Source organism: Gouania willdenowi, chromosome 8, assembly GCF_900634775.1.
Source record: "Gouania willdenowi chromosome 8, fGouWil2.1, whole genome shotgun sequence".
Taxonomy (NCBI): domain Eukaryota; kingdom Metazoa; phylum Chordata; class Actinopteri; order Blenniiformes; family Gobiesocidae; genus Gouania; species Gouania willdenowi.
In genome coordinates, this window is record NC_041051.1 from 20,755,184 (window position 1) to 20,778,754 (window position 23,571).

General features: G+C 38.7%; 2 protein-coding genes and 1 long non-coding RNA gene across 3 annotated transcripts; 1 reads left to right on the plus strand and 2 right to left on the minus strand.

The window, feature by feature from the left end:
* Positions 1-4,277: 4,277 nt before the first annotated feature.
* On the minus strand, positions 4,278-23,255 carry LOC114467999 (uncharacterized). Its single transcript, XR_003674595.1, has 3 exons — positions 23,242-23,255; positions 18,475-18,477; positions 4,278-4,452 (listed from the first exon to the last, which is right to left on the minus strand). It is a non-coding gene; the product is annotated as an uncharacterized LOC114467999 (long non-coding RNA).
* arf2a (ARF GTPase 2a) lies at positions 4,290-12,316 on the minus strand. The gene is made up of 5 exons (XM_028454592.1): positions 12,206-12,316; positions 8,603-8,760; positions 8,400-8,510; positions 8,179-8,303; positions 4,290-6,249 (listed from the first exon to the last, which is right to left on the minus strand). Exons 2-5 carry the CDS (start codon positions 8,748-8,750, stop codon positions 6,088-6,090), a joined length of 546 nt encoding a protein of 181 aa, XP_028310393.1. The 5' UTR covers positions 8,751-8,760; positions 12,206-12,316; the 3' UTR covers positions 4,290-6,087.
* On the plus strand, positions 14,207-19,523 carry wnt9b (wingless-type MMTV integration site family, member 9B). Its single transcript, XM_028454591.1, has 4 exons — positions 14,207-14,350; positions 14,709-14,962; positions 16,381-16,646; positions 18,011-19,523. The coding sequence occupies exons 1-4, from the start codon at positions 14,265-14,267 to the stop codon at positions 18,470-18,472; spliced, it is 1,068 nt and encodes a 355-aa protein (XP_028310392.1). The 5' UTR covers positions 14,207-14,264; the 3' UTR covers positions 18,473-19,523.
* Positions 23,256-23,571: the final 316 nt, after the last annotated feature.

Below are 23,571 nucleotides of genomic sequence, written 5' to 3' on the forward strand. Positions count from 1 at the left end.
AAAAATCGATTCGGCGATATATTGCGATATTACATCTCGCGATTCTCGGATCGATTCAAAATGCATCCATATGGATTTTTTTTTTTTTAACCTTTATTTAACCAGGAAAGTCTTTCCACTGCAGGAGACATTGTAACTGCACAAAGAAGTGCACTGAAACCTGGGCATGTTGACCTGCTTGTGTTTTTTCCATAAAATCTAAGTACTAACTTTCTGCATTTAATTGTTGTTCTAGGCATATACTTGAGTTAAGTTGCACTAAAGTCATGTTACACTGAAGTCAAAGTTGGTTTAAAAGTCACAGGCAGATTGTGTGATTGTATTAGTCCTAATAATACGATTAAATGATCATTCAAACTCCTGAGGATCTTCCAAGGGACTATTTTGTTACATGGGTATCAATGTGCTGCTGTAAAACAATGAAGGAAATATACTGCTGCTTTTTCTTATGGGAACCAATACCTGACATTGATATTCACATGAAAGATTATTCCATGGAGATTTGATTACTGTAGTTAAAAATACAGGTAAGGTCGCTACACTCCGCTCAGATTCCAATTATATTTGTTGTAGCTAAAGCCTCGAAAGTGTACATATGTTTCACAGGGTTCTCACCAGGAATTTTTCACAGCATAGGGAGATCACGTGGCGCAAAATTTATAACTCTCTGAGGAACAAATTTAGTGAAGTAAAGCTTCACTTCATTTTTTTTTTTTTTTTGTATCTTTGTTACTGCCTCACTTTAAGCCAAAAGTTATTTGTTGAATTGATGAAGGGTCATGATGATTGGAGTTAGAGAGTTACTCATGCTAATAAATACACATGTAGTGTTGACCTTCGACAGCATATGCAGAAAAGGCAAAAAATAAATAAATAAATAAATACTCAGACACTGTAAAGACAAGAAATAACATCTATACCTATAAAAGCAAGAAAGTTCTGCATGCGTGTGTGTGTTGCAAAACCTTCATTTCAAGATTACGATTCCATTTCGATAATGAGCATGCGGTATTTCCTGCTGTAATTTAGGTTCTGGTTCATGACTTCACTGTGTCGCAGTTTCTTTGGGTTTAAAAAAGGTGAATATTAAAAATATTTTTGTACTGCTAAAAGTTATTTAAGGTAATATTTCATGGTTATTTAAAATTATTCCCATGACCCCAAAATTCCTTTAAATCACAGGTCACAGAGTCCACTTCCTCCTCCATCTCCATGACTGTGCCATGCTACCGTCAGCGTCTCAAACATGGAGCAAATTTCTCACCTCTTCTGTTTGACCTGAAACTTTTTTATTCAGAATCAGAAATATTTCACTAATCGCAGGGGAAAATTATTTTCATTACAGCTCCAGATATACAAACAATATATATACATATATATATATACATTATACAAGACACATCTTTTAAAAACAATATACATATACATATATTAAATGTCAACTGTACAGTTAAATTATGTGCAGAAAGGGCAAAAAGATGAAGACTGCCCGTGTTTGAGTCAGGTTACAGAAGGGGGGTGTCTGACTATCGTAGGAAGGCGTTATAGAGCAGCTTCCACACAGCCCTTGAATGAAGCCGATGTCTCTTTAAGCCCGAACACGTTTTAACCCGACGTATTCACATCCGTGTGCGCACATGTAGAATGATCCGTGATGTATAAACATGATGAGCAGCTTCTTGTGTCGCTACACGCTACGTCTCAGTTGAAGCTATACTGTTTATATTGGACGATAATTACGGCTACAAAGCAGAGGATTGAGACAGGCAGCATCAGGGCCAGCCAAGTGGCTGAAGGGGTCCTCGGGGTCCTCAGGTAAAAAAAAAAAAAAAAAAAAAAAAAAGAGTTTAAACAACCCGTGCACGCCTGGAAGTCCCTTTTGGGTCCAAGTGTGCAACAATTATTACAACGGTACCGATTAAAAAAGGAAAAAACAACAGAAAAGCAACATCACTTCGTAGGGGATCCAGATTACAACATTGAGGGCGTCTAAGCTCAACAGCGCTGGCGAGAACCCTGTTTCATACGTAACTCAGTGCTTGTATCCAGGATAATGGACCGTCCTAATCACCATCAGATCATACAAGGGGATGATAATGAAATGTTTGTGCAGCACTTTGTGTGATTTTTACCTGTGAAAAGCACTCTATAAATAAAGTTTACTTACTTACTAGAGATCATCCTCACCTACTACCTGTTGACTTAAATCTGCGTGTGTGTGCGTGCGTGTGTGTGCCCATTTAACGGTCGTGCTGCTCTGCTCTAAAAATACATAAGGGAAGGGGCTGTTTCCAAGGTAACAACTCCAAGGAGGATTGGTCACCTGAATTTCAGAAGCAGCAGAAAAAGGAGGCCAGGCAGTGGTCGGCTGCACAGACACACCTCTATATTCACTCATTAGTTCTGTGCTGTTCTAAACATTCATCTTGATTAAAACCAGCCTTTGAAAAAAGCTGCTTCTGAAACATTTGACTGTGGAAAGTAATATAAAGACAATTAAAATTCTAATAATATGATTATTTTAAATGCTATTAAATCTTCTTAAAAGGATATAAATCAATGCAATCAAGATAAATAAACCATCTTAGAAACACTGAACCTTTATTGGATTTAATTTTAGTAGATCAGTCCTGCCCTCTAGCGTTTACAATAGAGAACAACAACGTTGTTTTAATGTACTGTGTGGTTTTATTGTAATATTTGTGGTTTAGAAGAACACCTTACTGCATTTTCATCCCATGAACATTTTTTAGGGTCCTGTAATAGCCTTATCTCAAAAAAAAAAAAAGTTGTTCAATTTTTATGCCTGTAGTTTCTATATATAGCCTTACCTTTGATTTTGGGTGTTTGTCACTTAGTGTTATCATGACCAATGAGGAACTAAACAAACCACACAGAATGCAGTGACATCCTTACAGATATTGTGTAAATATTAACACAATTACATTTACAATTTCATTCTGTTTGGTCTTGAGAAAATAATGATGAATTTTAAAAACTGCAGGTAACAACTTTATTACACACGTGTTCTAATAAATTGCTTATTGGCAAATTAAATGTACAATGCACTCTAGGAATTAGGAATGCAACAAAATGCCTTTTAAAAAAAAAATCTGTGACCCATCTTTAAATGGATTTTTTTCTGCTAGAAAAGATAGTTTAAATGTAGTTGTTTAATAAGTCTATTAGAGATGTTGCCATACTTTGCAAAGTTAATTTGAACATGATAGTTGATGTTCCTCATTTAGTATAGACATTTTGATACTCTTTGGATTCATTAGTTTACTCTGAGCTCGAGTACGACAATGTGAACTTTAATTTAAGTCCCAAAATACACCAATAATGTCGCGTTTTCTCCACATTATCGAACTAATCTCGAGCTACATTTAAGCTAACGTTGGCCTTTCATAGCACGAGCCTACTCACACGGCTAAACAACACGAGGCAGAATCCCTCCTGTTCTACACGTGCAGTCAACTTGTCATTAGTTTAAAACTCACCAGGAGACCAGTTTAAAACTTACCTCAGAAAGATGTACTCAAAAGGTGTTTTAAAAGCTCCTCTCCATCCACGACAAACAGTCGTTTACGCCGACATGTGCAGTGACCTGTCAATCACCTGGACAGGTGCAGTGACGTCACTCAGCAAAGCAAGACTCACATGGGGCGGTGGTGCGCATGCGTGAAGTGAGAAAGGAGAACTTAGATCTGCACAGACATTATATACCATTACTGTCAATCACCTGGCCAGTTAGTTTACCTAGAAATTAGGTAAATTATCTAGAAATAATTTGAATTGATTGTCTCAGATTGGTCAATTTGTCTTTATTTGCACTTTAGTGGAGAAAAAATAATGCAACTTAGTCAATGTTTTTGAGGTTATCAATAGTTGCCACCATCCACTAGACAGGAACATATATTTCCTTATGTGGTTAGACTTCTAAATACATCAAATAAGAAATATGTCGAGTAATCACAGTTAGATCACCCAATTGTTCATCATAAATAGTTTACTTTAAATGTAATGGTTTTGGTATTAAACATACTCATTTATGTACAGTACATTTAATATAAGATATCCATCTCCCCTTTATTAAAGATAATCTAAAATCTTCTAAATATATATATATTTTTTTTTTTGGGATTAAAAAAAATGAGTCAGCCAATTTTCTGCAGCCAAACATTAATTTATTTCACTAATAGTATAGACTGGATGTATAATACATTCATTCGGGGGGGGAAAAAAAAAGATTTGATTTCAAAATATTTGGAGATCAATTAAGGAAGAAACACAATAGAAATCTCTTTATTATAGTGTATGCAATGTATCATGTGTTACAATATGTGGCTTAAAAATTAATTGGCAATTACACAAGCTGGTCATTTGCACAAAATTCATGTTGAAAGTTAAAGCTTCACATCAGGCCTGTAGTAGAGGACAGAGTGGAGGAGCCTTTCTCGCACAACCTTATGTACATGTTTTTATTTTTTTATTTCTTAGTCTACAAAATCATAACTGCTGAATCACAAACAGGGAAATCTTAAAATACAAAGTCCTCAGTTTTCTCTCTCTCTCTCTAAAAAACAAAAAAAAATAAAAAATCTACATGCCCAGATGCAAAATTAACAGTGATAGTTGAAATCCCATTTAGAGGCCAGTGTGCACGGAGGCTAAGGAAAGACTGTGTACTGTTCAAGCTTTGCTTCTGCCATCCCTGGCTAAGCTGTCTGCTCACCCTTACTCACTTTAACTGCTGGTACAGAAACAATGGGACGAGTCTGCGTGTGTGTGTGTGTGGGAGGTCAGTGCTACAGCTGAGAGCCTGTTGTCACTGATGCGATTTAACAAATGTCATGATCAAGTACTAAAGATAAACGGAGGATTATTCCACAGCATGAAGCACTGGGACGGTACCATAAGAGCTGAATGGATACTTTTGATTCCAGTGTAGCAGGTTTGAGATCGTGGGAGTGTGTGCACGTGTCTGTGCGTGTGTGTGAGCGGCGGCACTCTCTGCAGTCCAATTTTAAACTGAATTAAACCCTGTAGGGCTATTCTGGAGCAGAGCATTTGGTCCTTTGAGTATTTATTTTTAATGTATGAATGGACACGTGTCATGTAACACAAACCAGGTCACGCTTGAATCTGCAGCGTTAATAATAGGACACAGAACAAAACAGGCCTGGATCAAAGCCACTACAGGAACAGGTGAATATAAGTCCAGCAGTGAATCAAAGAGGAGATGGAGAACAACTCCACAAAAGACTGTTGTTGGACGAGGTGGAGCTCAGACCCACACAAAGATACACAAAGACACAGTAGCTACACACTCACCTCCACTTATGTAAACATGCAACGTTTATTGCCGTTAAGAAACGCATTCAGCTTAACCTTCCGAGCAACACACACACACCGAGGGACTGAAATCTCCATCATTAGGACCAGGAATGAACAGAAACAGTAAACATCTCTAAGGAACAGAAGAACAAACCTCCAGTGTGGTGGCTATCAGGTCTGAATAAAGAGATTCAAACCTTCTGGAGTTTTTTGTTTGTTTGGTTTAATTAAATATATCTAACATGATTAAATAAGGATGAATTGATCAGTAAGCAAGTTGTCATTATTGTTTACCAAATTGTGAACGGAAAGTTTACTGTGGTCTGCGGAACGTACAGCGAGTAAGAAAAAAGGGAGAAAATTATACAAACGCATGTAAAAACGAAACCATTTTTACCTTTTTTTTTTTGGTTCAAAACTTTCCAAACAGACGTGACAAACGACCCTCAGCACTAAAGATCTTGCAGGCTCTTTGCTTAGTGGACACCGGTGCCTATGGATGTGCCGACTGAGGCGAATTGAGAGGAAATGACGTTGAAGGCACAGCCCGGCTGCTTTCTGAGCTCGCACGATCAACCTTCCGCACTCACTCGAACACACCCATACAGTACACTGATGTAGGGAAGCACTGGCCCCAGGTCCAAGGCTTCGGAGGAAATGAGAAAGATAAAGAGGACAGAGAGTCAAAACCAGAACCAGTGCAGTCCGTCAGAGCACTGCGAACAGAGCCGATGGAAGGAGGGGAGATGATCATTTGACGTTCTTGAGCTGGTTGGAAAGCCAGTCCAGACCCTCATAGAGACCGTCTCCACTGGTGGCGCACGTGGCCTGGATGTACCAGTTGCGGTTGCGCAGAGAGTGCAGACCCAGCTTGTCTGTGATCTCAGCTGCATTCATTGCATTGGGCAAATCCTAAAGACACAAAACAACACTTCACTCACAGGAAGGAAAAAGACTGAGCAAAGGTGTTTCCACTGATTTTGTTGGTGATTCTATTGCACCAAACATCGTGGAGAATGATTCCAGTTTCATTTCCAAGAATGTCCCTGGAAATAACTACATTTCAATCAGCTTTAACTCATTATTAAACAGTTTTGGAACTACATGAAGAACAATAATCAAGGAATACAGTGAAAGATTTACGAGGGCATGAGCCAACAAGCTTTGAGCGTTCCAGTTAAACCAGTGACCAACTTCAGGTGGAGGAGCTCAATATACAGCCTTTTATTAATAATAATAAAACTTGTGTGGTCCTCAGACAACTGCAACTGTGCAATGTTTGGTTCTTTTCTAAAAATGTTAAGATCACCACTGCTTTGTAATAAAAACCTAATGTTTAAAAATGGATAGGGACACCTGACGTCCAAAAATGAGAAAAACAAGATCCAGAACAAAGCTCAATTTAGCTCTGAATCACTGGATAGCAAGAATGTTACAACTCAGGTTTGCTTTCAAATAATAGAAATCTTGGCGTATTGTAGCAGCATCAAAAAATGTTAGCATGGAGTTCTTAGCTTGCATCTCTCACAGAAAAAATCAGGGCCTTTCATGATGCGTTGGATATAATGTGCATGTATTGATTTAAAGGTAAAAAAGGTAGTTTAGACTTTGCATTCGTCACACAATGTGTTATACTTTGGCTAGTATATAACTTTCATGCAAATAAAATATATTACCCTTCTAACTTCCTAATTTATATTTTTGGTAGTAGGGCTGGGCGAAACAGACAAACAATAGCAATACATGATATAAATCACGATATTTTTAACCTAAAGTCTCACTAGAAATACAATTGAGGCTTAAATTTGCTAATGAAAAATGCCACAGGCACATTTATTAACAAAAAATATGTCACTTTTGTTATTTCCTCCCATATGGGATAGCACATGTGAGTAGGAGTGTGACAATATCTCGACACGGCGATATATCGCAATATTTTTTCACACGATCGATTATCGATATGCTCGCGCTAAGTATCAATTTTTTTAAATAATTCTTTGAATTTTTTTTTTAAACCTTTTCTGCTTTTTCACTAAAATGTGCAGGTAGGTCTTCACAAAAATGTTGTCACTGGTAAGAAAGACCCTATTTTATGTTTACAGAAAGCACTATTGGAGATACTTATTCGTTTACATTGGTATGTTGACACTTATTTACAGAAATGTTGCACTAAAATAGTGTCACTGTTCATAGGACACTTTTTCAATTTATTGTCTTTCAGAGATATAGAATAAAAATTGTATTTTTTTACTTAATCTTTCTTTTCCTTCTTGTTATGTCATAGATTATCGTAGATTGATTTCTGACCAATATATCGATAATCGCAGTATCGTCATATCATGAGAAGATCATTATCCTGAGCTTTGTATCGCGTATCGTAAGGTACCCAGAGATTCCCACCCCTACATGTGAGTGAGTTCTGTAGCGTGGCTTGTTTAGGGGAAGGTCTGGGTCAGGATGCATTCAGTAATCCATCTAACTGTGCTTTTCATGCTGTAGCAAAAGCATCAACTACTAAAACGAGTATTTTAATGCAAAATAAACTACAAAATAATATATCGATAGCCATTATTGCAATTTTTTATATCGCCAAAATAATCTCAATATATCTTTACTCTCGAGATATTAGACACTAAGGCCTATTTGGTAGCACTGCACTATCTGCAGACAAGGTGGCTTTACTGAGGATTTATGTAGAGCAAACATGACTGTATAGAGTAATACGATGCTAGAATTATACAATCTATGGTGTTAATCCAAAAATGAAGAATCCAGGAAAGGAGTATTAATAAAAAATGTGGCTGAAAAAAAGTCAATAACGTAGTTTTTTTTTTTTTTTACCTGTTTGTTGGCAAACACAAGCAGAACAGCATCCCTCAGTTCATCCTCAGCCAACATCCGCATCAGCTCCTCCCTCGCCTCACCCACTCGCTCTCTGTCATTGCTGTCCACTACAAAGATAAGGCCTGGCCAGAGAAGAAGGGAGAGGGTTTGTGACCACAAATAAGCTGAATCCGTCAGAAAATGACTGGAAACAAAACAAAAAGGTGAATTTCTCTCACCTTGAGTGTTTTGAAAGTAATGCCTCCAGAGTGGCCTGATCTTGTCCTGACCACCAACATCCCACACTGTGAAACTGATGTTCTTGTATTCTACAGTCTCCACGTTAAAGCCTGTGGATGGAGATTAAAGTGGTTATAGTGCTGGCTCACAGTGTGATCGTCCTACAGTTGTTCAAAGCAATAATCGCAGGCTCACTACTTACCAATGGTAGGAATTGTGGTGACAATTTCTCCCAACTTGAGTTTGTATAGAATGGTGGTCTTTCCAGCTGCATCTAGACCCACCATCAGGATCCTCATCTCCTTTTTGCCAAACAAGCCTTTAAATAATTGTGAAAAGACTCCCCCCATCTTTGCTCACCTGCATCAGACAAGTACAATCTGTCAGATTATAGAGACAACAAAGCAGGGGCATCAAACTCATTTTATTTAGTTCAAGGATCAAATACACACAAGTTCAAAAACATTTTCAACATTTACGTGCCAAAGTTTGCACTTCTATTTATAAATTATGAGGCATCAACAATATCCAAGCAATAAGTGACAGATACTTAAATGTCCTTTGATTTATTGAATTTTTGAACAAATTTTATTTAATTTAGGGAGATTTTGTGGAATAATTTGAGGAAAAATAGCAGGATTTTTGAAAGTTTTGAGTTCTTTCCGCAACAATTTACAACTGAATTATTTGGTAATTTAAACAATAATTAATGTTTTCTCTGTCATTTTGACGTTCTCCTGGGGGCCAAATCGGATGCTCTGAAGGGCTGGATTTGGCTCCCGGACCTTGAGTTTGACACATATGCCTTAGAGACTTGGAAAGAAAAGAGCTATACCTTCTCCAAAGAGGAAATAAACAACTAAAATGTTTACCATTAAAGCTGGAAACGTTTGATGCTAGAATCATGGATAACATGAATGGATAACATTGGAAGATAAGCACGACAGTGACACATGAGCAGGATAATGCTAAACTCAAGTTTAGCTGCATCCGTGTGTCCATCCTTTACTGAACTATGCAGCGTAACCTGAACTCCCAGTTATGTGGAATATTTCCTGCTTTGTCTTCTCCTTTGTTTAGAAAAAAAAGCTGTTCATTCTCTAATTTTACAAGACCAGGGATGGGTTCAACTTACAAAATAAATGTTTACAATTAATGTGCGTGTTTTTTATGTTTCCCCGACAAACTTCAAAAAAGGAACCTAAAATAACAGCAGATTAGTCTGTACATATTGTGAATTCCTGTTATTGTTCTGTCTTTATAGTTTTTATATTCTGCATTTTGTGTTGGTACATGGAAAAATTCGCTACATGTCTTGTTTGTAAAGAAGAATTGACAATAAATATGTCATTGACTTTAAATAGTAATTAATTTTAAAAAAATTAATAAAACTAAATATTTGAGTAAAAAGACTGTCACTAAGAAACCATAACAAACATGTTAATTTTACATTCAATTTTGCTGGCCACTTTCAAAAGAAGCTAATTTTGAATTCATCAATTTGCTTACAGGGATGTAAAGAATTGAAGTTCCACAGATGAATAAATTCTGTCTAAGGAGATTTTTAAAAAGCATACAACACATTTTCAACTGTCGACAGATTAGTTGATTTATGGCATCTAAAATTGTGGCCGCACTGTGTGACAGTATTTAGGACTCATACGACTTGTACTATGGCATTTGTGTGGACAAAACCAACCACGATTCCTTTGACACAGCCTAAATAAAGTCAGTCATTGGTTGAATAGAAGCAGAGATGATTGGTGGCTTCTCTCCTCGTGAACTGACCAATCTCTGGTTTCTTATCCATTATATTTTTCTATTTTTATTTAGATTACATTTGAAGATGTTTCACAGACCTCGAAACCTTATTTGATGAGTGACAATTAGTGTTTTGTGTGTGTGTGTGTGTGTGTGTGTGTGTGTGTGTGTGTGTGTGTGTGTGTGTGTGTGTGTGTGTGTGTGTGTGTGACGTACTGAGCCTTACAAATCGCACTCATTATTCAGGCTACCTCCCGTCACCTGCCACCGTGGCAGGAAGATGAAGCTAGTTCACCCATAGCAACACAAAAGATGAACATATGACGAAGAAATAAACGTCTTTAATGTGATCCAGTTTGTTCCTCAGGCCGCCACTTCATGTTCGCAAGTACAATATCCTGTGAGATAAACTGACAAAATAGCCCTCAACTACTACTGTTCACTGTTACAACATAAATTAGCTCAAGCTACAATGAGCACAAATATAAGCCACATTGTTTATTTATTATAAAAGAAGCATCATCAATGTTGTTCCACAGGTAGGCCTAATTGAGCACACACATATCCATGATGTACAGTATCACGTCCAAAGACGACCTATTAGCTTTATTGTACCTTTCTTCATTGGCCCCTTTCTAAATAAAACCTTTGGTTTAGTAAAGGTTTCAAACTCTATAGCAGGCATGGACATGTAGCCACATGTGGCCCTAAATCTAATTTTGTGTAGCCCCCAAAAAAGACGAACAAAATAACTCCAAAAAACATTACACAACAGGAAAACTAAAATAACTATTTAAAATGACAATAAAAATGCACAAAAACAAAAAGTCACTCTCCCTACTCCTTTTCGGACAAAATATATTGTAGGGGGACGGGTGTATGGGAATTTAGGATTATTTTTGCATTGGATATTTTAGTTATTATGGTATTAAATTGTTGTTGTTTGTCCAAAAAAAAAAATAATTAAAAAACAACAAAATAATACACAATTGATAAATATACATTACACACAATTTACCAAATTTATATATATATATGACTAAAAATATATAAAATTCACAAAATCAAATAAAAGTTATACAAGATGACTAGAACAAAAATAACAGAAATTCACAAAACGAACAAAATATTTAAAAAACAAAAGTAAAAAAAAAAAGTACAAAAATAACAATTACACAAAAATGACTTCAAAAACACACAAAACACCCATTGTTTTTTTTTTTTTTCCTGTATTGATTATCAGAATGGGCAATATTCTGATATGAATGTTGATGTCACTCGAGTTCAGATTGTATGAAATTTGGTATGCAAATTATATATATATATAAGTAATACTCGTTACACAGAAGATGTATTACTTATTTTGCTTGACTCATGGCAAAACAAACAAAAAAGGCCCCATTAGGTGGATCACTAGTGATAAATAAATAGTTTAGTTTTACATGGGAATAAAAGCAATTTGTGTTATTCTACATATTAGGGGAATAAACGGAGGAATGGCTTGAAGCGGCATCGGGTGTGTTTCAGTTTAACTCCATCAGGTGATCGACGCCCCGGGCATCAAAACGTCATTAAAACGGTCTGACTGATCATTTAAGACTCTTACATGTCACAAAATGTTCAGCACGAAATAAAAATTTACATTAAAATAAACATGAATTAGAATACAACTGCGAAGTGTGGAATAAATGCATAAAACAGCTGCACGTGAAGATGACAGAGATGTGACAGCTAATTGGTGTTAGCCTGCTACAATTCTCAATCACTCAGGTCACATTTACAATCATGAATACAATAATTATACAAACATATCACAGTGTGTCACTCAGCATCAAGATAAAAAATCAGCTCAGCGTCAGAAAACTTCCAACACGGTGCTGCTAAACTCACAATGCTAAGGAAGCAGCTAGCAACTTCTACTGTCACATTTACAATGCGAATGACTTTAAATTAATACGACCAGAAGGTTAAACATAATGACGGTGAATGAAACCGTGCTATAGGAGACGTACCAGTGTGCCCTAAATGAGGATTACTATGTTACCTTTCTGCGTTTGTCGACGACTCGGCGAAGCTGCTGCTAGTCAACAAAATGGCGTTTTCCGGTAACGCCGTCGTCTTCTTCTTCGTCACAGACCCGATGTTCTTCTTCGCCTGAAAAAATTATGGTAGCTACAAGCAGTGAAACACTGCGTTACCGCCAAGAATGAAAGTGGTTATACAGAGTAATAAAGAGGCATTTTCTGATATTTTACGGCTAAATATTAATCAACTGATACAACTAGTATTTACTATGGAATAAACTAATATCAAGATTGCATTTCCATAATGTATATTGGTGAATATTTGCATATTTGTAAATATTTGGTAGTAAAGATGTTAGTAAGGATTTTGTACTGAAAATAACAATATTTCTATAATTGCAGTAGAAGTGAGCACTGTCTGACATTTATAGATATTTCCAAGTACCCAATGCAAGATTTTCAAGCACCCCTAGGGGTATACCTACCACTGGTTGGGAAACAAGGCTTTTGATGACAGATACGTGAGATCTAATGAATGTATTTTTTTTTAGAAAAAGCTTAAAATGGACTGTTATCATAACACAGATCAGGTGACTCTTTTACTCATACACCCATGAGCCTCTTCGTCTTTTAATGACTGCTTAGTTGTTGTTGTTGTTTTGTTTTTTTTGTATGTTTGTTTGGTTTTTTTTTTAATGTGTTGCTTCCATGTGGCAAAGCTCATCTGAACTTTTTCTTTAGTAAAACTGTATATGTTCATAATAAATTATTGTCCCACACTGTATTGTGGCCGCAATCCAAATTTGTTCTTTTGCACATAGCAAAATTGCTTCTTTTGTCATGCATTTACCTGTAGCTATAAATGCTATAATATTATATAAAAACTATACTGTATCAATAATAAGAAATTACTCAAAATACTGTAAAACCAAGTTAGCCTTCGAACCCTGAATTTACAGCCTACAATGCAAAGCGTTCCCTACATGGAGTAATTCATCATATTAATATCAGTATAATCAGATAAATGTTATTTTAAAATGGTACATTTTTATATTCCACATGTTTTTTTTTTTTGTTTTTTTTTTTAATCTGACTGAAAATTGAATAGTTTATTGCTGATGTGAATAATACACATCAAAAGGCCTGACATGAATAAAATATAGATAGGAATATCATAATAAAATGTTCAATAATACTTTGGACACACAATAGTTCAATGATGATGATACATTAAAATACATGCATAGTTATAACTCGTGACAGAAAAGGTTGGGAAACACTGCTGTATGGCATCAATGCAAGAGACACTAAAGGGACAATAGTGGATATTCATTGCAATATATATCCATATTACTCTGCACACTAGATGGGGCTCCATGCATGCAAGGCTGTATTTCCTGTAAACGCACTTCAAAGAGCAGTGATTGAATGAACAGGCTTCGGAATCAGTCCTTTAATTTCAGAGTGTATGGATGACCTACTCTTCATCCACTGTGGTTTCCTTCACTCCAGGCTGCTGTTTTTTTCATTTGTGCGCAGGATTGATGCGTTTATGTCCTCTAATGGTTGTGATTATAATGCAATCATTTGGGGTGTTCCTATTTTATTTGATTTTACGTTCAGGTTTTTGTGGTTTATAGAGTTGCTGTGACAAAGACCCTATTCACCAGTTCTGATAAAGAAGAGCAACACTGACAACAAAGTACAACTGTACAGAAGACTATATATACACAACCAACTGTGTCAACACAGATACAGCCCCTGGCACTGCTTGTTTTGTTTTTTTAATTGAATGAGTTTAATGTGTTTGTGGTTCCATATCAAAGCAGATAAGATCAGTGACTCTTGGAGTCCTTTCCACATGGGTGGTGGTGTTACAGTGGGAGGGAGCATGGATGATGATGATGATGATGATGATGGTGGTGGTGGTGGTGCTTCCTCCCCTAAACAGCCCTGCCTTCCAGCGCACTATGGGCCTCACGCACTGCACTCCTAGACTGTGTGCATATTGCAATGCCGATCAAACGGCGCGGACTTTCTCTCAAAGAAGAATCATCGAGATGAAGAACAGCGCCCATCATGCGCTCCAGGCTGCCGAGGACCGCCTGTCTACTGCGAGTTATTGCTTTCTGCATCCTCCTGTCGCACACTGCAGCTTATTTTGGGTCAGGTTACAAACTTTCATGAAGCATTTGTGCTTGTAGTGGTTGTAAATGTAACTTTTGTAAGCTGTATCCTTTTTTTTTTTTTTTTTTACGCGCGCGTAATTGTGCGCAAAGGTGCCATAGCCTACCTGCATTTTCCAGTAATTGTTTTTACTATTGGAGATCAATTTAAACATATTGGCATGCATTTATCTTGTTTATTATTATTATTATTATTATTATTATTATTATTATTAAGCAATATCTGCTTTGACTATAAGTTTACATATTTTTAAATTATGTGCAATTTTCTACATCCATGATGCTTGCTTGTGTTCTGGGCTTATTTGTCTTTTTCTTTTTCTTTTTTCATCCCCAGGTTGACAGGTCGGGAACCTCTGGTGTTTTTACCAGCTCCCTTCTCCAATGAGGCTCCATCGGGAAAGGCCCACCTGAAGCAGTGCGAGCAGATGACTTTGACCCGGCGACAGAAGAGGCTGTGCCGCAGAGAGCCCGGCATGGCCGAGACTCTCCGGGAGTCGGTGCGCCTCAGCCTGTTGGAGTGTCGGTACCAGTTCAGAAACGAGCGGTGGAACTGCAGCTTGGATGGTCGGGGAAGCCTTTTAAAACGAGGTATTAAAGCCTTACATCAGTGCATATTTATATTCCTATGATAAAAAAAAAAAAGTGCTCAATCTTCTCGCTATCAGGATAAGTGGAGCAGTTATCTACAGTTTGGAATATCAGAAAAACCAATCTAAAGTATTAATTTAAACAAAAATAAATAAACTTAAAAGTGAAGTTTTATCAGCACCCTAGATTTAGTGGCAACAATTAAGGAAACAATCCACATCTAATAGTCTTTATTCATTCTTAATCCCTCACTTAATATGATGCGGTAATAGACATTATTTAGTGGAATCATTTGTGGTGCCTAAATTGGAGTAAAATCCAGATTTAGCAAAATTTATCTTTGAGGTTGATTTATTATAAAAGGCACAAAGCAGTGCACATCATAAAATGTGACAGAAATAGATAAAAAAGTTTGAATTCCGGTCAGTTTTTAGCAGGTTTTTGTCTGCAGTGCCCTGATACTTTCTCAGAGTGATGTTACCACCCTATAACAAGAGCTTTCACTTTGAATAAAAACCCTTTATGTATTTGTCAAAACAGCATTATAGGTTATATGTTATAAGACACATCAAAGTCAAAAACTTGCCACTTGAACACTAAATGCAATTTTGGTTGATATATGATGATATTGTGTAAAAAGTAATCAGGGCGCAATTATGTTAAAGAAATGCAATACAGATCATATTTTATTGATGCAAATTAGATTAATATATATATATATATAATTTTTATTATGTTTTTTTTTTTATATATGTATTAAAATTAACAACTAACCTATTGTGAACACAGTCTCGCCTGAAGTTGCCAAAGTTTAGTTTAGCTTTGGATGTCAGAGATGTTGAACCTGGATTCTAATAATGCACAGGCTACAGCTCCAGCCCTGCATGCAGGCCCACTGCATATAAAATGTTTTGGGATCCTTATGCATATGTATATCAGTGTGTGGGAGAACATGAACAGGTCAGCACAGAGGTAATGAGGGAGTAGAAAGCCAAGAAATGTGGTGCGGTGCTGTGGAGAGCGCTCATGCCCCATGGTTATTTTTATCTCGGAATAGTGCCCATTCCCAGAGGAAAAGGGTGGCGTGATTACCCACTTTCATCTGGGAAAATCTTTCCTAGTCAAAATAACAATTAATTGGATCAAAATACACCCTGGTGATGGCTCTGGGTGAAGCAAATAACAGTGCACAAGCCAGAGAAAAGGTCAGAGGAGGGATTTGAATAGGAGTAAAGCTGCAGGAACTACAACTGCTGATGTTTCTCCAAATCATGACAAAGCAGGGTGCTCTTTGTATAGCAGTTTGCCTGAATGACCTAATTATGAAAATGTAAAGGTAGTACTTTAAATTAACACGATTTTGAAAGTATATTAGAATCAATTCCCTAAAATCAAATCCTTATTCCCTTCCTTCCCAGCATTCAAAGAGACTGCCTTCCTGCTGGCCATCTCCTCCGCTGCCCTTACACATGCACTCGCCAAGGCTTGCAGCTCAGGTCGAATGGAGAGGTGCACGTGTGACGACTCCCCCGGGATCCAGCATCGAGAGGCCTGGCAGTGGGGAGTTTGTGGCGACAACCTGAAATACAGCACAAAGTTCCTCAAGAGGTTCCTCAACCAGAAGAGAGTCAGCAAAGACCTGAGGGCTCAGGTCGATGCCCACAACATCAATGTTGGAATTCGGGTGAGTGTAGAACATATAATATTGTACAAGGAAATAATCACACCCTCCACAGAATTACGATAAAGAGGCTTTTTTGCGCCCGGGGGGGGGCGACAGAAAAAACGCCACACTTGAGCTACAATTAAACTCAACAATTACCGCTTTGACATGCTCCCGTGCATCAAAATATACAACTGTAATTCTCGGCCTGTATATTTTTCAAAGTACCAGCCAAATGAACTCACCTGACTTCCTGCCTCTGTTGGGCAAATAAGACTGAGGCGGTGGGTGAGGCAGTGCAAGCACAGGAGACAAGATGGCTGTGGGATCTGTGGAGCCAGGTGTTCTCAGGCATGATAAAGCTTGCTGTGCGGGCCAACAGAAAATTAAAGGTCTCCTGTCGGAGAGAACGATTATATCCGAGGCCTCTTTTTAATATACGAGCAAGCATTTTTTTCCACTTACTGGATCACTGTGCTCTTCATAAATCCAAGCTAATGTTCATAACCACCACTGTGCAGCGCGGAAATAGCAGGCCTCAGGCTCCTTCTTCTGTCACTCACACCTATAGACAGACCTGGTGGAGGCAAGGATGGAAAAACACAACAGGAAGAACTTTATCTTATCTCATCTTCACCAACTTAAATGTTTTCCTCACTTTACACCGAAACACGCTAACAAAAAAGTTGAAGTGCTGTCCATCCCTTAATCTCAGAGTAATGGCACTCTGCAGGCCCTGGGGCCCTCATACCTGTAAAGGGAGGAACTGAGTAGAACTTTTCAACCCGCTATCACCCTCTGGCTCTCTGTGCGTGACCTGTCTCTGGCCTCTCAGCCTGACTGATTGTGCTCTCATCACTGACCATCAGGCTCAGAAAACTATTCAGCCAAATGATGGACAACCATCTCAAGCTGCAGCCTTTTTTTTTTGTGTGTGTGTGTGTGTTTTTTTTTGGCACTCATCACACATAAATTCTTATCAGTGTGTTCCATGAGCAGGCATGTACTGAAAGCAGGGTGGAGAGATTCCTCTGTCTGTGCTGTTTGTCACCTCTGCCTCAGGCTTTGGGGGGAAAAGAGGCAGACAGAGCTCGTTTCAACACTTTGGAGAAAGAAAAAAAAAAATCGCGAAAACTGTCCAAGTGAGAAATGTGAGGTAAATGAAATACAGCTTGCAGAACAGTCACCCTCAATCCATTATGTCAACGTTTTTGACTGAGGGGGAGCTAAAGGCACGTATCTACAAATTAACACCCTGAACCCTCCTACCCAGCCTGCAGGAAACTGTCCAGATAGAACTCAGATAAGAGCCCAGGTAATGAATCAAACTCAAACAAGTGACATTTCTCCCTCTTCGCTCTCTGCTTTCTTCACTCCCATCCTAGGCCGTGAAGAGCGGGCTGAAAACAACCTGCAAGTGTCATGGCGTCTCCGGCTCCTGCGCCGTACGGACTTGCTGGAAGCAGCTTTCTCCGTTTCACGACACCGGACGGCTGCTGAAGTATCGCTATGACACTGCAGCTCGAGTACTGAGTGTCACCAACGTGGCCACGGGGGAGACTGAGCTGGCCAGCCCTCGTCGACACGGTCAGAGTCTGCGCACCACCGACCTAGTCTACCTGGAGGACTCTCCGAGCTTCTGCAGGCCCTCTCGCTACTCCCCGGGGACGGGCGGGCGTTCCTGTGCCAAAGACACCAGCTGCCAGAGTCTGTGCTGTGGTCGTGGCTATAACACCGCCATGCACCTCACCAGCCTGTCCTGCCACTGCCAAGTGCGCTGGTGCTGCCATGTGGAGTGTCAGACATGTGTGAGGGAGGAGGAGGTTTACACCTGCAAAAACCCATAAACAGACTGTTACCAGAGCCTAAGAGAAGTGCTGGACTGGGTAAACATATTCCATAAAGACAGCACACTGGGAGAAATATGCAAACCTAGCATAATATTATTGCAGGTTATTGTTAAATATCTACAGATTTTTCTCACACCGGATGCACTGAAATCCCACAATTTGGGGAAAAGACAAAAAGAAGCTCTAAAAGGTGGAACACAAACAAACTGGGAATCCACCAGCAGCCTTTCAGGCCTGGCAGACTTTGTTGTATTGAAATTGTCCTGCTTCATTTGCTTATTTATTGTGCAAGTCCCTGCATCTGTTGTACTGCTGCTTTTAAACTTTGACTCCTATCATCAAGTGTTGCCTGAAGGGTTAAAGGCCTGAAAAGGGGAACCTACCTGTCTGTCTTTCTGTCTGCTGTGTTGTGTTTTCTGCTGAGAAGAACTTTGAAAAAGTTCCTCTGTAAGTAAAAAGCACTTAAGATTTTGCTTGCTTTAAATGATGCTATATGTATAATCTAATTTTTTTTGTAAATACAAGTTTAGAGATAATCACTGGAAGCTGTGAGGATGGTTGAAGAACCACTGATAAACATTGTAACCACATGTATTAACAGGGTGACTGCACAAAAAGAAAATTCAGTTGATCTTATGGAAATTTGTATGGAAATGTTCTACATGTGGGATAATGTGAGCTGAGGAGAACAAAGGGAAATACCAAAGGGATACAGCACACCACTCTACAAAGAACAGCAGCTGAATTTGTCAACACGCAGGTCCTGCTCTTCTAGTTTTCATACTCACACACGTTTGAGCTTCTCTTTTAAGTTTAAAATTGCCTGACTAAACCAGCTGACCCTAAAACTCAGCCCCGTCTTTGTTCTCTGCGTCTTTGAAGTAAACCAATCATCGTCCTTGTTTTCTTAAATTGCCAATCAAAGAAAATCACCGTGTTTACTCCCATCATGTGTCCACATGTGCAGGTCAAAAGTGCACCATTGGCCGGTTCATGTTTTGTTTTTCTCAATGAGCCGGTCTGTATGTATTTTAGAATTTAACTTATATCAGGGCTCCAGGCAGTTTTCTACCTCACTACTTCTTTTGTAAGATTTACGAGCTATGCGGAGGAATTCTCCCTGTAGATACAAAGCTTTCACTGTGTTGCTCTGATTTTTTTTTTTTTTTTTTTTGTACAGCTTTGTCAAATATACATATATAGTGAAGTGATTAGACTTTAGTTTTGTTGCCATTACACTCTTATTTAAAACAAATAAGACAAATAAATGAACAATAACGTCTAAGACTCATGTGTCACGTACACACACACACACATTATACACCTGTCTGAGAGCCGTGTCACCCATAATGTGAGTGGGTGAACTGGCAGGTGTTACGCCTCTGGCCCACATGTTTGATGATGACAATCATTGTTGTGGTGCTGATGATGAAGGCCGTGACTAAGAAGCCGTATGAAGCCTCTGACCTCAGGGTCACTGTGAGAAAGTTATACCCTCAGCTGCTCTGAAACGATGATGATGACGTTTACACGTGATTATCCTTGAATCAGAACTTTCCTCCTAATTGTGAGACATGCAGAGGGTTAATATGAAAAGTATTTAAAGCCTGTGCTTTGGTACGTTTGATGCTGCTCTCTATTTACAATGATTAAAGCTTATGATTCCTTGTAGGCCTGTCGATTTGAGATACCTTAAATATGACCTTTGGAATCCAAAGATAAAATTATTATTCCAATGCAGGAGAAATACAGTAAGATTTTTGCTGAATTAATTCATCCAAGCTAGTAATTCCAGCAACAAATAGTTTATAAAATGTATGAATCGACCATGATGAGCTTGAAATTTGCATAAAAGAAAATCTGGGGTGAAACCCCCACATTTTATCAGTATTTTCAGTAGAAAAATAAGTCTTCAAACCCATTTTAAAGGAGTATAGGGCAGGATTTGTGAAAAAATAAGCATTCATTTTAAGTCTTTTAATGCTAATGGGTGCACACACGTGTCCCTATTGCCTTGAACAGGATGTGTAATGCATTATGTACTGCAATTCGGGGTCCGAATTCCCCGCCCAGTCAAATGACCCTGAATGTGCGTCCTCGACTGGGAGAAGACAAGCCAGGTGGACCATACTACTGTTTGGTTCCGCAGAGGCATGCGCGGAGGTCTTGAAGCAAACAGTCACGTGAACGGCGAGTAAATGAATAACCGTGTCACAGCATCAGCTGCACTGCTATGAAGCATTCACGCTCCGGCTTGGCTGATCGCTGCAGTTACCCTAGCAGCCGTTGTGTCACTATGGAGTATATTTCATGATCCTGGCTTTTTTTTCCTTTCAATATATAGTAACTATAATGTACATATATATTTTATCACCTGTGAGCTAAACTTTACGAATCCACATGTTCAGGTGAGCTTTTTCTATTATAGGTTCACTTTTTAACTGTAATAAGTTGTAAACTCTATTCTTAGAAGGTCACAATCCACCGACAACATCTGATACAGCTTTTTTTTTGGCAGTGGCTATCTGTACGGTTGCCGTATCAATATACTGACATTCTATCCGTATGCAGCACCCCTTATTGGCCAGTTTAGGTCACGTGATAAGTCAGTCATTGGCCACGTGACAAAGACTAAACCTAACCGTAAACTTAACTCTAACCCACCCTAACCCTAACCATAAAAATTGTTACGATATAGGATTATAACCTATCCCTAACCCTAAGACACTATGTACGTGTACGTCAGAAAATAGCACCGGGGGTTGTCCGTACGACAACCGTACGAATAGACACTTTTGTTTATTTGAATGCATTATCTTTGTTGCAGAATGCAAACAAAGCTAAAAAAATCCTCAAATTTAAAGTTGAATGTAATGCTGCATGAACAGCTTGTAAACTTTGACCTGTCTGATGGTAATGACCTTGTTTTACCTGTTAACGCTTAGCGTGGCCTCCGCTACAAAAACACATTTTCGTTCTCGAACAATAAAGCTAAAAACTTCAATGGAGCATGAAATGTGTAATCGTATCTCTGCTTGCAGAGTTCAAACAAGTTCATGCAGTCTGACCATCATCAGATAACAGGATTGCAAATCAATATTTAACTCAGTTCAGTGCGAGAGCTGTGTATTAAAAAAAAGAGCCGCATTCCTTAGAGCAAGAGCTTCAGGACACAGACAGAAAAGTGTGTCACGGACAGAGAGCTGGAGATATTGAGGAGCATAAAGGAGGAAGGTGAGGATTGAGGGATGAGAGAGGATAGTTTGTGGCCCCAGGAAGCAGATCCCCTGCTGCTACTGCTACTGCTGCTGCTGTTGTTTTAAAATGAACTCCTAAAGTCTTCATTTCCCTCACCCTTAGAGGAGGGGGTGCAGTGATGGGGGCTGCTGAGTACACAGCCGGATTCGCACGCACATGCCCCGTGCTCTGAGCCTGGTATGGTATGGTGGGGCTGGACTGAGCAGGAAAGGGGGCATATATGTTCCCATCATGTGTGCAAACAGGTGAGGACACAGAGGGCTTTATTTTTTGCATACGTGCACACACCTGTGGTCACTTCAGTGAGAGTGACATGTGAGTGTGTTTTGTGGTGAGCTGCTGCTGTGCGGGTCCATGCTACAGAACTATACCTGCTGCTGCACACACAGCTTCTCTCCATCACCCTGAGACGCTGCATGGAGTTTGACTCTGATGGTAACACTATCTCCTGAGTCTGCTGCTGGGGTTTGGTTCAGGTAAAGGTTACAATGCCGGGCTGGTCTGCAGCTCTGCAGCATGCTGTGATAGATGAAGATTAATTGGCAATCCCAAAGGCTCAGGTGTTTTTTTTTTACCTTTTTTTTTTCTTTAAGATATGTATTATATTTGTGTTGGCTTGCTCAACGATATCATCCATAGCAACGTGCATAGCTTTCAGGTTTATAAATCACTCATTGTGGAAGAACAGTCGATGGTAAGTGAAGCGTGGAAGGTTCCGTAGACACTTTCCTCAAGGACACACACCCTGTCCTGTAACAGGAACCTCTGAGTCCCTAAAAACCAACAAATCTCCCTCCATTGAAGAAAATACAGCATCTCTCTCATAGTCATGCTATCAAGCTGTTTATTAAGTAGAAGTGAAGATGGAAAAAGAAAGAAACAGAGGTGTGTGTGTGTGTGTGTGTGTGTACGGCATAAGGCAGGAATCTGGAATGTAAAATGACTAATTCAATCGCTCAACCCACAACAAGAACATACACTGCCTCGAGCTATGACAAGGCTGAGTGCATACCACAATGGGGGGTCTGACTGAGTGGCTGCAGTGGACTGGGATGGTGAACAGACAGACACATGTGTGCTGAGCTGTTGTGTACATGTGTGATGGTCAATTGAGCGGGCAGCAGAGTTGAAATGATTGATTTTCACCTGCAGATGAAAAGTTGACGTTTTGTGTTCCACAGCCGGATTTTAAAGCAAAAGAAAGGAAAAAAAAAACTGTGACAAGTAAACTACAATAACATTTGAACGATGATCAACTGCCTTAACGTTCAATCATCCTGACTCATGTTTTTAAAATACACATTAAAAACTCTTATTTGTTCGGACCAATGCAACATTCAATTATTCTAATTTCTACATTTCTACAATTGCATTTAAGTCAGTACAAGTTTTGATTGTTTTGGACTAAAAAAATACAAAACCCATGCTCTCCTTTTGCATTGTTTGTATTTACAAATATTTTTTAAACATAAGAGCCCTATTGGACACGTCATTGAATACTTAAATACAAGAGAGCCAGATATCCTCTTTACCAGATATTGGTTTTTATTTCTAATTTCTATCCCCATTAATAACAATAGAGTAGATCCAAATGCAAGGACCCCCCCCCCATGATTTCGAAAAAATTGCGATGAATTGCGCAATCCAGATCTGATCCGGATGAAACTTAGTGGTGAGATTGTGGATCCAACCCGACATAACAAACCAAGATATTAAATTTTGATTTTTTTTCCAATGATGAGATATTGGGATTTTTTAATTTTTCAAACTGATACAGAATCAGTATATTGATCCGGATCGCATCCAAAACTTAATGGAGTTTGGTTACAATTTTGTCA

Coding starts and splice junctions, on each gene's coding strand:
- wnt9b (XM_028454591.1), top strand. CDS start 14,265: ATGCGCTCCAGGCTGCCGAGGACCGCCTGTCTACTGCGAGTTATTGCT. Junction 14,351..14,708: donor CACACTGCAGCTTATTTTGG/GTCAGGTTACAA, acceptor TTTCATCCCCAG/GTTGACAGGTCGGGAACCTC. Junction 14,963..16,380: donor GGGAAGCCTTTTAAAACGAG/GTATTAAAGCCT, acceptor CTTCCTTCCCAG/CATTCAAAGAGACTGCCTTC.
- arf2a (XM_028454592.1), bottom strand. CDS start 8,750: ATGGGGGGAGTCTTTTCACAATTATTTAAAGGCTTGTTTGGCAAAAAG. Junction 8,511..8,602: donor CACCACAATTCCTACCATTG/GTAAGTAGTGAG, acceptor CTCCATCCACAG/GCTTTAACGTGGAGACTGTA. Junction 8,304..8,399: donor TTACTTTCAAAACACTCAAG/GTGAGAGAAATT, acceptor TTCTCTGGCCAG/GCCTTATCTTTGTAGTGGAC.